The sequence below is a fragment of the Dermacentor andersoni genome, chromosome 3, assembly GCF_023375885.2.
Source record: "Dermacentor andersoni chromosome 3, qqDerAnde1_hic_scaffold, whole genome shotgun sequence".
NCBI lineage: Eukaryota > Metazoa > Arthropoda > Arachnida > Ixodida > Ixodidae > Dermacentor > Dermacentor andersoni.
In genome coordinates, this window is record NC_092816.1 from 4,476,702 (window position 1) to 4,494,861 (window position 18,160).

The 18,160-nt window shown below is 48.1% G+C and overlaps 1 protein-coding gene across 1 annotated transcript in view; it reads left to right on the forward strand.

Annotated features, from left to right (window-relative positions):
* Prp8 (pre-mRNA processing factor 8) overlaps nucleotides 1–18,160 on the forward strand; it is a 297,334-nt gene that overhangs the window by 204,522 nt on the left and 74,652 nt on the right. Inside the window, exons 24-26 of the mRNA XM_050169409.2 lie at nucleotides 2,536–2,705; nucleotides 10,508–10,637; nucleotides 16,245–16,391. Coding sequence (XP_050025366.1) covers nucleotides 2,536–2,705; nucleotides 10,508–10,637; nucleotides 16,245–16,391 — 447 coding nt within the window. The remainder of the gene's footprint in view (nucleotides 1–2,535; nucleotides 2,706–10,507; nucleotides 10,638–16,244; nucleotides 16,392–18,160) is intronic.

Here is an 18,160-nt window from a genome sequence, read left to right on the forward strand (position 1 = left end):
CAAGAACAGAGAACGTGTTTTCTGCTTTGTTTTCTAAGCGCAAGAGAGAACAAACTAGAAGCACTACTTCTGGTGCTTGAACAAACTTATTGCGGGTCCTTTGCAGCAAGTATTTCAGGGGGGACTCTGGTCTTAAAAACCAAAAAATCTAGATAAATATCTAGATTTTAGAAGTGTTTTTTTCGAAATCTACAACTATTTTTCTACCTATCTGCCAAGTTTCTCGTTTCTAGAATCAGTATTTTAGGCGAAATAATAATTTGAGCTACGAGTTCTGGCTCAACTCCAGCCGATATGAACCCCAAAACGGTCCTTTCTTCCCATTGCGCAGCTGCCGTTTCACGCTACCTATCGCCGCCATCTTGGTCTCGTTTGAAAGAACCGCCTTCCGGCTAAAATTTCCTGCCACCGCCGCTCAGTTTTGCCCATAGGATGGTGCAAAAAAAATCAATAAAGAAAAGCACATTATTTGTTTCTTATTGGCTGAACGAGCTCACATGAGAAAACCGCGCCACCGTCGCGCTGAGACGCCATTTTGAAAAACTGTGTGCAGCGACTGAGAAACAGAACAATGCTCAGGTCAGCGAGAAAGTTTCATACGATGAACGAATTCGGCAAATGGCGGAAGAAATCAATGGTTGGTAATTTTAAAGGTCGTCGCACTTCCCCAAGATGCGGCGAGAGTGATGTAGAGGCTACATCGAGTGGACAAGGCATCAAAGTTCGCAACAACAGCGTGTGCACCAGCTCGCGAAGCCGACAGCGTCCGCATCCGCCATGACACGGTGGTGCTGCAGCCTTCCGATGTGGAGCAGAACAGGATTCCAACCGAGGAAAAGCTCCAGGAACTCTCATCAATGGCAGTGACGAAACGGAAATCGGATTGTTTTAACAGAGACAGTGGCGTGGTCGACAGTGCGCTTGACGAGACGGCATTCACGATCGTCAATTTGGATTTGCAAAACCAGCTTTCGATGCTTTCAAAGTGCACAGGGTGTGATAGTGGAAACGTTGAGTTCAATGGATTGGATTGGAGACAACTTTATTTATGCCTGCAGTTGGGCGCGCGCATGCCCCGACAAGGGCCTACGTCATCCTCGAAGTCGCCGTTACTCGGTGCGGGTCTCCGCTCGCCGTTGCCGGCTCGCTGGGTCCGTGCCTTTCGAGCGCCTCGAGGACCTGCTGGACGGCCCATAGCTGATAGTCTCGGTCGTAGCTCTTCGCGGCTGCCTCAAGCCGCGGTGGGAGTGTTCTTGATTTTGAATCTTCTGGATATTTGACGCAGTCCCACAACATGTGCGTGTAGTCTGCAGTCTCCCTCCGGCAGACTCTGCACATATCTGTCTGATATGTCTCGGGGTACATACTATTCATCAGTCTCGGGCTCGGTAGCGATCCGGTCTGGAGCTGTCTCAGCACTGCCGCCTCCGCTCGACTCAGTCTCGGGTGCGGGGGTGGGAGAGTCCTGCGAGCCAGGCGGTAGGCCTTCGTGATTTCACTGTAATCCGTCATGCGGTCCTTGGTTCCGAACCACGTCGGACGGTCTGTCGTCGGGGCGCGGTTGGTTAGCGCTCGCGCCGCTGCGTGTGCCGTCTCATTATGGTTCTCATTGCGTCCCGACGTGTCGCCCGCGTGCGCCGGGAACCACTTGAGTCGTACTTTTCGTTCTTTTAGTTTGACCGCTCGCAGTACGCGCTCAGCCTCCCTGCAGATTTGGCCTTTGGCGAAGTTTCGCACCGCCTGTCTGGAGTCGCTCAGCACCGTGTGGCAGTCTGTGTCGGTGATGGCCAGGGCGATGGCTACCTCCTCCGCTTGTTCCGCTCCGGCGCTTCTCACGCTCGCTGCCGTCCTCGTGGCGCCGGTTGACGCCTCTATGACGACCGCTGCGAAGGCGTTCCGTTGGTATTCGGCCACGTCCACGTACCACGCGTGTTCGTCGTTGGCATGCTGGTCAATGAGAGCCTTGGCCCTCGCCGCTCTTCTTCCCTTGTTGAACTCGGGATTTATGTTCTTCGGTATGGGGTCGATTCTGGCCACTGGCGTCAACTTCGTCTTCACGTAGCTCTGCCACGTTATCGTGTGAAGAGCCCGACGGCTGATGCCCATCAGTGAGAAAACGTCATTGAATGCGGTCTATCGGTTCCCCGTTGCCTGCATGGCACGCGTAGCCAAAACGTTCACAGCAAAGGGTTTCATTCGTTCAGCACTGAACGCGCGGCGAGCTCCACACCGACGCAATTTCTCCACAGTTTGCGCACTTAAAACGCAGCTTCACAGCGAGTCCGTATTCCCGCTCGTCTCGGACGATTTCTAAGGCACCATTGCAGATGCTGCAGTTTCGGTTAGAACAGCCACCAGGTTTAACTTTCTTTTATATGCAGCAAACCTTGTCAAATTCAGTGCTGTGGTTTCTGAGGAAAACAAGACAGGAGCTCCTGAGCTAAAGCTTGGTTGGGTAGTATAAGAGGATTACACACACGCTAGGCACATTACAAGCTTGAAGTTAGGGTGTTCTTTTCTTTTGCTGTTGTGCAGGTGCTGAAGCAAAACCCTTTTTGGTGGACCCACCAGAGGCATGACGGCAAGCTGTGGAACTTGAACAACTACCGAACAGACATGATCCAAGCCCTGGGCGGTGTGGAAGGCATTCTCGAGCACACACTCTTCAAGGGAACCTACTTCCCCACCTGGGAAGGTCTCTTCTGGTGGGTGTGCAGCAGTTTGAACATCTTAAAAGGAAGCTATGATTCAGCTAGCGGGGTTTTGCCATAAGGAATTTGGTCATGTGATGTGGAACATTTGTATGGAATGTGTGTAATTAAGCTGAAACAGTTCATTTGCAGTTAAACCTCAACATAACCAAGTTGGTAAAATCGGCAGTTTGCTCGTTATATTGAAATTTACTTATGTTAAATGTGACCTTTTATGCATATAAGTATAGCTGCCAATGAACTGTTCTTACACAAGAGGGGCCAGCAAAATTTTCCGGATTATCACGCAGATGCGAAAAGCAAACTTGTATGCTAAAAAAAATTGTTTTGTTCAATATGAAAGTTGGCGGCAAAAGACAGTTTCATGCTGTGTCTACGATATGTTCATCGGCAGCACAAAACAGAGCCAGCCACGCTTTCGTGTCCACTCTGCCCTTGCAGCTAATACAGTAAAACCTTGATAATTCAAATTTCACAGCACCCAAAAAAAGATGTCTGAATTAACCGCATGCCGACTTATCGAAGATATCAGGAAAATAATAAACAGATGCTTGCTATGTGAACGCACTTTAAAGTCGAACCCCGATATATCGAACAGCGCGGTGATCACGAAGTAGTTTGATATATAAAATCACGTAAGAAAAACTCGTAAAAATTTGTACAAATCAATCTGAACCAATCCTGGCACATAAAATACTCACTTGAAGCTTCTCACAAAGTATTTATTTCTTTTGCTGAAAGTAGTGCAGCAGTGTAGCCTGCTTCTTATTGCCAGCCGTGTGCTTAAGGGGGGAGGAGGGGATCAGAATTAACTTTTTTGTTTCTTGACAGAAAGGGCTGAAATTTGGCACACACACTGCACATTGCAATAAAGAGACAATTCTAAAATTTCATTAGGATATCTTAATTAGTTTGTTTTATAAGAATTTATAAGTTCCTTGCTTGTGGAAAGCCTGGCACAATAACGAAACATGATAGGGAGCTGGAAATACTTTGCATGTTTGCCCAGATGTCTAATCTACATCAAGACAGTGTTCGATTTTTTTTTTAGTGCACTAATAATTTTTTGCTCAACATAACATGCACATGACTGTGCTTCACTGCATGGAGCCATGCAGTAATTGTGAAATAATTAAATAATGGAAAGATAAAGAAATATTTCAAGACTGTCTTTAAGTACAGCACAGCTTGTGGATCACAGCAAAACAAACTGGACCAAAATCAGTCAAGCCATTGTTGTGCTACGCTTTCCACGAGCGAGGTGATTGACAAAAAAAATGCAATTGAGAAAACTGGCTGCAAAGTTTGCAAAGTTTTAAAAGCACTGCAAATTTATTAAAAAGCACCAGGGCTGTAATATTTTTGAATCATTGCTGTCAGGCATCTTCTTACACCTTTGCCTCTTTATTTGGTGGGCTTTGGATGCCTTCTTCAGGCGTTCTTTATCCTTTTCTTGCGCCGTTTGGAGTAGTGCATGACCACCATTTTCACTGCCAGGCCGAGCCTGGTATCGCAGTGTACACCCACAGAACGCTGTTGGCATCTTGGGCACAGAGCTTTAGCGATCAAAGAGTTTATCGCGGAAACAGGCATAATAATGAACTCGCAGTCACAAGGGGCCTAAATTTGTTCTTGGCATTGCTGCTTCCGCTCAGTCGCTGACACTGCGCGAAGGGAGTCGCGAACGCTGCATGCCTGCGCTTCTGCAGTCACCGCTGACACAAAACGCGGCTCGAGGTGCGTCTGAATCGTGCGACGATTCGTCTGGTGAGCCTTGAGTCACCATACAGTATGTAGCTCGTCGACGGTTGGGGCTCACTCGCAGGCTGCGTGTCCCTGTCGCACGATGCATCGGAAACGCACACCGTCTCTGCTGGCTTCGCTGCTGGAATAGCACGGTGCAAGATAATGCGGCACGTTATCCGCGTTTTCAGTCGGGTTCTCCGCTTCTCCCGCTGGCCGCCGTCTTTTTCTCGCCGTAGGAGGCTTGCGCTTCCGTTTTCCGAAGGCATGCTTCATTTAAAAGTTCTTTTCGAACGAGCGACGATCCATCACTGACCTGGGAGCTTTCATAAATCCGAATTCTGCGAGTGTCAAGCGAAGAACGACGCCGGCGTGGTTTTCAAAGCAGACAACTGCCGTCCGCTGTGGTTGCCAGCTTGCCCGCTGCTGCAGCAGCAACCAATGGCGAGACGCCTTTCAGTACGGCAACCAATCGGAGGCCCGCTTTCATCGCAGGGCCCGTGTGACCGCCTTTAGCAGACCCGCGCTTCTTTTGTGTTTGTGCGTTTGTTACAAGATGGCGACGATCGAAGAATTCAGAAACGGAATGGCGAAACTTCGAGCGTTCGAACGATACCAAGATGGCGGCGTTCGGTGGCGGGAAAGACGAGTTAGGGCTCCGCGAACTGCGGTGATTTTACGCGATTTAAAGCTGTTTTCTCGCCCTACGCACTGATAAATTAATTTTTTTCGGGCACTTTTAGTGCGTTTTCAGTCAAACCATATTGATACAATGTAGATTAGGCATTGCAGATACCGAAACGCGTCGTTACCAAAAATCTATCTTTTTTGCGATTTTCGCGATCTGATCCCCGCGTCCCCCCTTAACCACGGCATCCTGAACATGGTCTGAACAATCCACAAGCAATAGGCCGGTGCCTTCTATTGCACTGCAATAGCAGGGTGGAAGGGCCAAAGCAGCTACAGTCTCACTTGAAGTCGGGAACGAGGCGATATCAACGCATGCAGAACCAACCTCAGCAGCGCCTTCGTTTGGCTGCTACTTCGTCTGCAATCTCCACTCCTGTAAATCAAAGCATTTTGAAACACTGTCAATAACAAAGTATGAAGTGGCATCTGCCAGGGTCTCTATGAGTGAGCTTAGTGAGGGCGCCCTGTCGCGCGTCGTTGTAGGTGCAAACTGCCATTACTTATGAGGCTCGGAGTGCGACACCGAGGAGGAGTCAGTGCGACAAGAGCAATGCAGCGTTGACGTTGTCAAGCTAGCCAAGCTGCCACTTGTATAAGCCGCTACGTTCAGATGGCGCTGTGCATGCGATCAACGTATGCAGCCATAGTGCGCAGCAGTCAGGAACACCTATCGCGCCACTGCTGTCTTCGAGGGTGTTGCGGGAAAGCTTGCCATCTGTCAACAGAGTGCAAATGGTCTGAGGTGGCGGAGTTCGATGTATCCATTTATGTTCGACCCCGTTTGAAAGATGTCGAGGTTTCACTGTATTTACTGAATGGATTGCAAATCCTGTTTTATTTTGCACAAAAGCAGTGCAGAAGCCACCGTTTTCATCACCTCTTATTAGCGCTTGCAGCGACGAAGGTCTTGCGACTTTCTAAGCAGTGCAGCCACGGGGCATGCTTTCATCTGAGACATGGTTTTCACTAACGTGCGCATCTAGATGATATTTATGCCAAGGAGCTGGTACCAACAGACAGTCCATGCATCGCAATGTAGCCGGAGCTCTTCATCCTCAACAGCTTGGCACTGAGACAAAACAAAAGTGCTGTTTGCCACAACCATTGTGAATGGAACTGCGGCTGCTATTGACGTGCTCATGAATGCCGACCTTGTGTTTTTGAAGGTATGCGGTCGACACAGAGTTGGAATGAAAGTAGCGTTTACTGCAACTGTGGACGAAACCGCTATCGATGCAGTCATGAATGACAACTACACCATTTTAAAGGCTCGCGGCTGACACACGCACCGTATCAGAACGAAGCTACTGCTTGCAGCAATACGCTGAGGAACAAACTGCAGCCGCTACCGGCGCAATCGTGAACAACAACCTTGCAGCTGTGAAAGCACGTGGCCGACACTTGCACAGAGTCAAAACAAAACAGTATACTGTTTGCCACAACCACTGTAGATGAAAACATTAGTCAGCATATTAAAAGGTTGAATACTTTAAATATTCAGCTTCTACAGTCTGACTCAAGCTTCTAAGGGGGGACGCGGCAATTGAAGTGGTCAAATTGTCAAAATTTTCTATTTTCTGATTAATTTTTTTTGCGATCCATGGACCTTTATTTACTTCGTGGCGAAATATTATAACAAAATACGCTGTAGAAATCAAGAAAACAGCACATTTGTGGAGTGCTAGCATAAAAAATTGCGAAAGATTGGGGCTTTGGAAGGTCCTGTCGTACTGCGAATCGCGCCCGGCTATCCGTTGACGCAGCGCCACCATCTTGGTATCATCGTAAAGAGAAGTCAGAGCTTAAGATAGCCGGAGCATCGCATTTCTCCACTGAAAAATAAACCTGCAAACGCAAGCAAAATGAAGGCAAATACGGCATTGCGATTGGGCATAACAGTCGCGTGGGGCACAGGGCGTGCTCCTATCGGCTGTTGTAGTGTCGCGGATGATGGGAGAGATGGAGTCAGGAGAGGCAGGGCAGCACAGCAATAAAGATTTTAATTTACCCAAACTCAAAAACTCAAAGCAGAACTCGGGTAACTAAAACAGCATGAAGAGATGCCAGCACCTAAGCCACCTAATTAACAGTGACTAAACATGTCCTTATTGCCGGCCACGTTAGTCCTTAGCGCGTTCTACGCTGAAGTCTGGCAACCCTAGCCTATGGCTGCGCACTAACAAGAAGGAATGCTCTTACAAAGTTCTGTCATCGCACGTATCTCCAAGTCCGATGCGCGTCATCTCTTGCTCATAGTTGGTGCTCCCGCCGACTCTGGAAGCTTTGCTGCCTTGGTATCGGCCGGCCAGCTCAGCCGTCTCGGATGTCGGTGGGCTGAACTCTGTCGGTGACGTTGCACTCCAGCCTCCCTGGCCAGGCCTTACGCCGGGTTCCGCCGCTACTTCGAGTGCCGACGAGACGCCCCGGGGACTATCATACGTGCTGGTCTGCCTCAGAAGGGGGATCCTTCCTAGAGTGCTGGCACCACTGTGAGAGGCTGCAGCAGGTCCAAGGAGCCTCGCTCGAACAACGCCGAGGTCGACGGCCACACCCTGGATCGCCAACGTCACGGACTTGACCGAACATCCATGGCTCTCTTCGCCAGTATGAAGCTGACACTCCAACTTTCTTGGCCCAGAGCCACATCGATCATGCCAGCTGAGCGCTGGTTCTCTCCCGGTCACAGCTCGGGTCACACACCTCGAGGGCTGGTGCCGTTCAGACCGATCCGCGCACTTCGTTCTCTTCCTATCTTTTTGTGCCATATGCCTTTACATATGACATGTAGATTTGAATTGCTGACGAACCTTCCTCACACGCATTTGCGCAGCGGTGAGCTGCGCGTTCCGATCAATGTGATTGACGATTGTGGCAGCTTATGCACCTTTTCTGTGATGAGCCCCAAAGGAACGACATTCCGAACGGCCCACGTGTACGGAAGACCATGAAAGGCGTGGAAAAGGGGGAGGAAACTACTCATAGAAGTGGATGCCGCCGAGCTGGTTGACGAGGTACAACCGGCGCTCGTAGATGACTGGGAAAGCGCGCCCACGTGCGGTGCTTACGACGCGACCATGAGCGATGATGAAGGTGCGTCCGTGAGCAATAGTCACAGCACGACCACGAATGGCCGACGGTGACATTACGCCCGCGTGTGGTGGTGATGGCAATGTGACATCGGCGGAGCAGAAGTTCTCGTGTCAAATAGTCAACTGCAGATTTCAAGTCCAACTTTCAAGTTCACCTTCACTAATTGTACCAGAACTTGTCATTCACAAATTAGCATGCAGAAGAAAAACTAAGCCCTTAGCAAGATATTGAAGACCGTCATATCCTCAAGTACACTTCAGGGAATACATAAAAACAAACAGGATCAAAATTGGTTCAGGCATTCCCATGCTACCCTTTCCACAGACAATGCAGAATGCCCAAAACACACGTCTGAGAAAACGTCTCTCAAAGTTTTTGGAGCATTTCACATCTCTCAAAATTCACCAGGATTGTAGTTTTTGCAGTCTTTGTTTATGGGTGGTTTTTTGGGTCTTTACCCTTTGATTTTGTGCACACGAGATGATTTTCTGGCTTACTGATGGCTGACGCTCGATGTGCTTAGTTGCGCAGTTTGAGGTGCTGTCGCACAAAGTACCTAGCTGTGCAGTCCGAGGTGCCGAAGCATAAAATGCCTAGTCTAAGGCTCGAGGAATCGACACTTGATGTGCTTAGTCGCGCAGTCTGAGGTTCTGAAGCGTGAAATGCCTACACGATGGCTCGAGGAATCGACACTTGGTGTGCTGAGTCGCGCAGTCCGAGGGGCCGAAGCGTGAAATGCCTAGTCAAGGGCTCGAGGAATCGACACTTGATGTGCTGAGTCGCGCAGTCTCGAGGTGCCAAAGCGCGAAGTACCTAGCTGCGCAGTCCAAGGTGCCGATGTGCGAAATGCCTAATCACGGGCTCGAAGAGTCGACACTTGATGTGCCTCATCGCGCATTCCGAGGTGCCAGCGCATGAAATTACTAGCCGCGAGCTTAAGGAGTCGACACTCGACATGCTTAGTCGTGCAGTCCGAGGTGACAACGTGCAAAATGCCTAGACGCGAGCTCAAGGAGTCGACGCTCTATGTACTTAGTCGTACAGTTGGAAGTGCCGATGCACGAAATGCTTAAGCGAGGGTTCAAGATGTCGGCGCGCAATGTGCTTGATCATCGAGTCGGAGACTCCTATGCGTAAAATGCTTAGCCGCAGGTCTGAGAATTGTATGTGCAATGTGCTTAGTCACGAATTCCAAAACAGCGAGTGCTGAAAGGCTTAGCCGTGTGTCCAAGGATTCTGCGTGCGAATCTTCATCCCGATGTCCGCATTGCCGATGCTCGGTATGCTTAGCCGCGGGTCTGAGATGTCCACAAGTGTAGGAATCGGTCACGCTACTGCAATGTGCGCGTAGCGCCCGTTTTGATGCATCGAGATTACGGCGATTGGAGACTTCCAGACTCGCGAGGTGCAAAGAGCTGAGCAGGCAACGCGAGTGCCAGACCACTGGTGAACTGGGCTGGAATCACATGGTGGGCACGGCCAATTGCAGACTCCAGCACGACCTTCAATCATTTGCTTTTTGTGTGCCTGTTCCTGTATGGAGCAGGTAGCTGAAGTGGCAAATTTGAAGATAGATAAATTCGGTTTCCGATAAGACCAAGATGGCGGCGCTCGGTTGTGCCGTTCCGGAGATATTGTTGCTTGAAAAATGCTGTTCTTTCTTGATTTCCACGTAATTTTTTGTCACTTTGGCTGATAAAACAAATTTTTTATGGCACTTCTACGTGTTTTACAGTGATGATAATTCAGAATCATATAGAAAAGGAGTTATAGAAACTGAAAATGTGATTTTCAAAAAATCGATTTTCTGGCCATTCTTCCAATGCGAAAGCTGCGCCCCTCCTTAAGAGGTAACCTGCTGACTGCATCAGCGTCACCTAAATGTAACTGCTGGTTTTGATTTCTGGTATTTATGAGTGCATAGAGCATGCATGCAGCATGGCCCATGTGTTTTTTTTTTTTAACTTTTGAGTAATGGCAACCAAATTGGGCATTTGACCACTCTTGAAAATTTGTATTCACACTGTACAATTTACGTGACAAATATTTTTAAGCCGCAAACAAGAAACATGGCACAAAAGGAAGATCATAGACAGGACAGGTGCATATGACCTTCCTTTTGTGCCGCGTCTCTTGTTTGCGCTTTAAAAATATTTGCCAAATAAGCACCAACTAGGCCCACAGAAAGTTCTTCCAAGTATAATTTATTTCTTTGCAGAAACTTGTTGTGTTTGCACCCCCCAAATGAAACCGATTGTTGGTCTTGCCTCCAGGGAAAAGGCCAGCGGGTTTGAAGAATCTATGAAGTACAAGAAGCTGACTAATGCGCAACGTTCTGGACTGAACCAGATCCCCAACCGGCGCTTCACTCTCTGGTGGTCACCTACCATTAACCGTGCCAATGTATGTACACATTTTTTGCATGCTACTCGAAGTCTGCCTATAGTTTACGTGCACTGCAATACAATCAATGTCCAATTTTTCGGACTCCCTGGTGGGGGCCGCAAGAACGTCCGAAAAAACAAATGCATGCCTTTTTCTGCCCTCAAGGGCTCAAATCACCACAGGCTTGTCCAAAATAGCTTTGAAGGTATACCAATACACATCTCTATCAGGCGTATTAGATGATTTTCAACCGTCTTTACGAGACTGTTGTTGTGTTTAGCCTGCCGATTGTTGTGTGGTCGGTCACGATGCGCCCAAAGAAACTCAAGATGCTACACGCATTCGGTGCAAGGAAGCTTCTTCATTCTATGAAGCTCGCCGCTCGCGTGGTCCCTGATGCCCAAAGAGCAGCATGCGTCGCTGATTGCTGTGGAGACAGCACTGCATGAGGCAGTTTTAAGGTATAATGCTGGCTGCCGCAGGGCCACCCAAGAGCTCATCAGGGGGGCTAACATCTGGCCATTCAACAGGCAGCCGAGAAAGATTCTCTGCACTTGAAAAAGGCCAAGAAGCGAAGAGAGTGCCTAAGGACATCTCCAGTTAGGCTACAGTGTCATTTTAGACCAATATACAGTCGAACATGGATATATCAAACCCACATATATCTAATTATTGTCTGTATTGAACTCGTAAATTATCCCCTTGAAAATTCTGTGTAAAAGCATAGAAATTTGTACGTTTATATAGAACGGTATTTTTTACCCGCCATTGGATATATAGAACGCTGCGCGAGCTCGGCTCTCGCTGCACCCGCGAGCTCTGTGCCACCACTGAAACCTGAAAGGCTCGGAAAATGTGAGAGCAAGAGGGAGGGAGACTCGGACTGTACTCCCGCTGCACACATTCTCCGACTTGCGGAACAGCTTTTTTTCTCTCTGTCTCTCTCTCTCTCCCTGGGTCTCTCATTCTTCCCCCGCGTAACCATAGTGATCGGCTCGGAAAGGGTAGCAGGAACAACGACGCTGGCGACCTCCTCCTTTTGCCCTTTTCTTTTTTTTTTTTGTCATTGCTTTTTCGCAAGTTTTGCTCAGCCAACCACAGCTCACGCCTTTCGTACATTGCTGTCGCCCTCGGAGGTATCCATCGCGAGTGCTTTGTTGGTGGAGGCTGTTGATGTTCTTGTGTTTTGTGCGCTTTCTTGTGTTTCGTGTGCATTATTGTTTTACATGCATCTCACGACGTGTGACTGGATCGTGGTAGGCTGACGCGGAAGCAATGGCCGCAAGCCGCGTCAAGAAGTGCTAGAACCTGAACGTTGCGACAAAGCTGAAAGCCATTCAGCGCGTTGAGGCGGGCGAGAAAAGTTCAATGGTGGCAGACGACTTCGGGATTCCTTGGAGCACTCTAAGCACCTTGTTAAAAAACAAGGTGGATATAAAATCAAAAGCAGTGGAGCAACTAATGTCAGAAGCTTGTCGTGTGTGGGCTCCTGCCCACAAGAAAGTTGAAAAGGCTCTCTACGCGTGGTTTTTAGAGGTTCAGGCTAAGAACGTTCTGGTGGATGGCCGAATGCTAATGGCTAAGGCCAAGTGGTTTGCCGCTGCTCTCGGTGAAGACAACTTCGCTGACAACACGGTGGCTGCACAGGTTTAGGAACCGCCATAAGATAGTTGGCAAAACCATTTCTGGCGAAAGCGGAGCCGTCATCAGCCAGGATATCCAGCAGTGGATTTCGAAGGATAGCCAGAAATTTGCGCGAAGTTTTCTCCCGCAGAAATCTTCAATGCCGACGAGACCGGGTTGTTTTGGCAGATGCTGATCAGCAAGACACTCGAGGTCCGGAGCAGCACATGTCACAGGGGCGAGATGAGCAAAGTCCGCGTGAACATTCTGCTCTCAGCTAACATGGATGGCTCTCGAAAGCTCCGGCCATTTGTTATCGGCAAAGCAAGGGCACCGCGCTGTTTCAAAAACTGTAAGCAGCTCCCCGTCTGCTACGCCTTCAATAAAAAGGCGTGAATAACGTGTCAGCTGTTTACAGAATGACTGCAAGCATGGGACGCCGAACTGGGCAAGTCGGGGCGTCACGCTTGCCTTCTCGTCGATAACTGCTCGGCCCCTCATACCACCTGTGAGCTCGAAAACATCGAGCTCAAGTTTCTGCCTGCGAACAGGACAGCGAAGTTGCAGCCACTCGACCAGGGCATCATTAAGTCGTTCAAGGTCAGTTACAGGAGGTGACCCATTGATAGACTTTTGGTGAACCTCCACATGGGCACTGAGCTTAAGGTTGACCTGCTGGGGGCCATTCAAATGATGACGGGCGCCTGGAGAGACATGAAGCTGAATACCGTCGCCAACTGCTTCCGGAAAGCAGGCCTCGTGACGGCCAAACTTTCCGAAACCTGTGAAGGCGGCGGCGAGTGCATGGACGACACGTTTCGCGAGTTGTCATGCCTTTTGCCGGCTGCCATTGCAGCCGAAGTGTCTGCTGACGATTTTGTGAACGTTGACAGCAATGTTCAGGCTGTTGTGAGCCTCGCTGACGAGAACATTGCAGCTGCAGTCGCAGGGACCCAGGCTGACAGCTCGAGTGGCGACGAAGATCGTCCGAACGAGGGGGCGGCTACGTGCTCATACTCCGCCGCTGAAGTGGCGGAAGCGTTCAGCTTGATTCGCTGTTCTTGCGGCGACATGGAAGGAACCGGGCTGTCGCGCCTGAACAGCCTCAATAAGATCGAGGTCAGCGTCTTTAATTTCATTTCCAAGGCGAAGAAGCAGACCAACATGAGAGAGATCTTTTTTTTTTTTCACGCAAATAAACCATTATGTTGCAACTTGTGTGCGGAATTGTCATTCGTGAATGCGCCGATTGGTAGGTGATCGTCCGCCACAGGTAAAGTGTCGGGGCCTTGTGTAAAGTGTCAGGGATATTGAATTTTTAATATATCAAATTAATTTGCGATCCCCTTCGAGTTCGATTATCCGTGTTCGACTGTATGTGCTCAAAACTTTCAAAGCTCATTTTCTCAAAATGACTTTTTTGGCTGGTGAGGCTGCTTGTTCCAGCTATATCTGTGTTACCGCTCATCAGATTTCCAGACGTTTTTTTGATTGTGTATCTGAATAAATTTCTGCGGGCAAAACAAACTTATTTTTTAAGTACATATTGTCTGTGATTTGTAATATTTAATCAAAATTTGATTGATAAAATCCTGATAACCAACATTAAATTCAGTGGTCTGCTAAAATTTTTCAGCAAGGAAATTTAAAGAAAGGGCTCTGTCTTGCCCTGAGTCCATCTTGCTAACCAACCAAGCTTCTGCTATTTTGACAATGGTGATGTCATTCATTCATCTTATCCCTTTCTTTTAGAATGTTAAAGCTTAAATTTTTTGAAACAGTGCTTATGAGTTTTCTTGCAAATAAAAGTTTCTAAGAAATTAGGAAGATTACGCAAAATCTTTAAAGCAATTTATTTTTATCCGAAACTTGTTATTCTAATTTAGTGTCTTCATGCAGTGGTGGTGAAAAAAATAGTGCGGGCAACCAGGGCGTCAAGACAAAGATGGCGCCAGCATATACCGGCATATCTGGAGCTCATTGCTCAGTTTCTTTTGCCTGTTGTTTAACAAAGTTGACGAAATGACTACAATGAACATGTTTGCAAGCTCCTACCATATTATTTGTACAGCTTTGCCAAACCTGTGAGTCTATATTTATTTAAAAAATCGTGCCTTACTGATTACAGTCGACATCCGATTTTTCAGACTTCCTAGAGCCCGCGAAAATGGCAGCAAAGTCGGGCAGTTCGAAAAAATGAATGCATGCCTTTTACTTACCCCAAGGGCTCACAGGCATGTTCAAAGTAGCTCTGAAGGTCTGCCAGTACATTTATTAGGCGTACCGGTGCTCTTACTGTGACAGGAGACAGCAGGCGCGCACATGTATAATTAAAGGGCCCCTGAAACGGTTCGGACAAATTTTGTAGATGCGTAGGGTACAGCCTGGGTCTCCAGGCGTTGGTCCTACTAGCAACCAAGGCACTGGTTCGATAAAACAATGGCGTCCACGATGAGGCCTGTGTCATATTCAATTATTGCACCAACTCGAATGTGGGGCATGTGGCCACGCTTGTGCCATGTTCCATCAAAGTTTACTGTGATACCGCTGCTGAAATATGGATCCATTTCCGTGCAGGTGGTTTTCACAGCAGAAGCAGTTTCTGCATAGAATTTGTCAATGCACTGTGTCTGCAGTTCCCTGAATTTTTTCAAATGCTTCTGTGCAAAAGTCATTGAGGGTGTCTGTCCCTTCTCTGTTTTGTTGCCGTAATGGCTCTTATATTCACGTTTAAGGCCATTGAGTCATCCTGACGAGCAGAACTCCACGAGCTTGCAACTGCTCCACAATGTAAACATAGCAGCTCAAGCTTTGTTGCAAGTCCAAGTTGGGTGCCTCTTTGAACCTTCATCCCAGTCACGAAGCACTGCTGGCACGGGTTCCTGGATAGCAGGTCGCCTAAGGCATCCATTTGCACAAGGGGAAATTTTTCACCTTCACCTTAGGCGGTGGCAGCTTCAGGATCGCACTCCATTGCTTGAAATTTTCGCTCCGTTGCTGACATAACGCCAAGTCCTCGTTGCACAGCAGCACATTTTTTATCCGCCACCTCTTTCTCCTCACATGTCACGAAACGTGCTTTCAAGTGCACAGTAGACGACATGATCACACTGTCCGATGCAGATGAAAGAGAGGATGTGGAAGCCGCTGTCGATGAGCATGAAACACCAGTCGCACCCGTCACAACAAATTCATGCGTCGGTGGAGCAGGAGTTTTTAGAAGCGTCGATGCAACCACGCTCTTGCGTAAATGAAGCAGAAGCTGCCCCACAGGAACCATTGGTGCGATCATCGTCAGCGCGCGGGCAAGCGGCTAGCTTCGCCATGCGGGCGAGCTTCATAGACCGCTCCCTTGCACCAAATGCGTGTCGTGCCTTGAGTTTCTTTGGGCGCATCGTGCCCGACCGCACAACAATCAGCAGGCTAAATGCAATAACGGTCTCGTAAAGACGGTTGAAAATCATCTCGTAAGGACGGTAGAAACTTGGAGAATGTGCGAACGGCTGCAACGGTAGACGCAACACACAAAGGGCACCTGCGATGAAGGAGCCGAAGCAGACGACTGCCGGACGCATTATGCAGGAGACCACTACGTCCTCGCACTCAGCAGCCAATGGGAGTCGCGGGCTCCCCAGCGTCTTTGAGGAGCGTTGCGCTTCGCCCAATCTCAGGTTCGCGTCCCAGCAGTGGGAAACTTGAAAGCTCTCACGAGCCCTCCAATCATGAGCGATTTACACCTCTCCCGCGCTGCCACCACCGCCGCGGGTGGTGGGGGAACAGAAAGCTTTTGTCCTTGTAAGTCAGACCCCCGCACTTCAGATTTTCAAATTTTAAAAAATAGGCCGGCTTTTCCACTCAATAGAACATTTGACACTTTCGCATCAAAAGAAAATTTTATTCAGTTGCAGTATTTTTGGGTGAGAGATACAAATTCATTTTCCAGAAATGTGCCTCAATAATTACCGGCTCTAATTTTTTAATGTGCCACATTCTGCATCGCAGGTGTATGTGGGCTTCCAGGTGCAGTTGGACCTAACTGGCATCTTCATGCACGGCAAGATCCCCACGCTCAAGATCTCGCTCATCCAAATATTCCGAGCTCACCTGTGGCAGAAAATCCATGAGAGTATTGTCATGGACTTGTGCCAGGTCTGTCTGTGCTCCTTTCTTTTGTCGTAATTTGTTGCTGCGGTGCATTCAGATGTGGGGGGACACTGAGGTCAGCTGCTCTGCATTCCATAAAGGCCCACACAAGCATATGAGGGCAATACTGTGAGCATAGCTGTTGCATGCTAAAGTTGCCTTAACAAAGAATGTGCAACTTTATGGCTGGTGTGTACAGCGTCTTACATATTTACTGGTCTGTTGTGCATGCCCTTGTAGCTTACAGTGTCCTAGTTTATGGGTCAACCAGACAGTTCTACATCCGATGACTTGACCTCGTACATAATCTTGGACTATGACTGGCAAGTGGCACTTACAGAACATCTCCTGCCCAAATTTTGTACATTTTTACTGTAATGAGCCTCCCTTACAGCAGCGCAGAGCATTGCTCACTTTTTCCTATATACTCAGAATTCAGTCATCACTACAACGCATATGCTACAACATTGTCACACAATGCAACTCACGCTTACACTATACAAATAAACCGAACATGATTAGGCCGCTTGTTCTACAATATGAGGAATACTGTCGAGATTATGATATTCCTCGTGAGGTCCTCCAGGTACCTTAAAACCTACTGTGATTGCCCCTGTGGTGTTACCTTGCAAAGTGTGTTTGCATATTGACACATCTAAAGAAGAGACACCCCACAAGCACACATACAGGACTTCCGCGCTCGTCAGCACAAATATAAAAATTACACAGATGGTTCTGAGACACAAGAACACATCGGTGTGGAGGCAGAAAAAAAAAAAATGGGAAACAAGTATTCAATTACCACAGTATGCCTCTTAGCGAACACTTGGCAAAGAAGTGTTATGCTGACTAAAGATAAGGCACACACACCTCACACACTATTTTTTACTTGCAAAAGAAGACCCACCATCATGCTAGAAGTTTCAAGAGCCAATAACAGTTATGCACACTTTACTGACATGTACACATCGAAACATACAGATCAAAACTTTGGCACAATGGATATAAACAACACACACCTTTACACCCTGCTTTAGTTTTAGGACATGATCCACTAGTGCCATTACCTGACATGCTTAAATATTAAGACACCAGCTTTTTACACAAGCTACAGAACAACACAGTTTTTGCTGCTCTTACATTTGATTTCATAACACCTTGTGTTTGGTGCAGCAAAGGCTTAGTCATGTAGCGTCGTTGAGCGAAAATACAGGCGGGAAGAAACGCAGTAGACAGGACAGGCACTCACTCACAACTGAAGTTTAATGAAATGTTTTCCGGGGAGCGGAAAGGCCGCACATGCACAGCCAAAAGGCATGCTTCTTGACTGTGCGGCCCTCCGCTCCCTGGGAAACCCGAATGAGTCAAAACTTTGAAAAAATGACAGTAAAGGTTGCAACAGGGCTGTTCTCTCTCTCTCTCTTTTTTTGGTGCCCTGAAATAATGTGTAGCCTTTTGGGTACTGTTACTTTACAGTTGACACATTGGCTATTGTGGTGTTTTAAATAAACAAAACGTATGCATTTTGGTAGCAAATCCCACACTTTCCTTTCTTCCCTTCCATTAGCAGCGCAGTCAAGCATACTCAGAGAGGAGCCTGGAAGAAAGATGTTGATTGGGCAACCACTTTTGTGCCTAGAGGGAGCTTTGGATAAGTTTGAGAGAGACAGTGGACAAAGCTGCATGTCATGGACGTTCTTTATACTGATGAATCAGAATGGTAATTGAGGTCAATGCTGAGCAGCTCCTGTCCACGTCAAGTTCTGTTGCAAGGC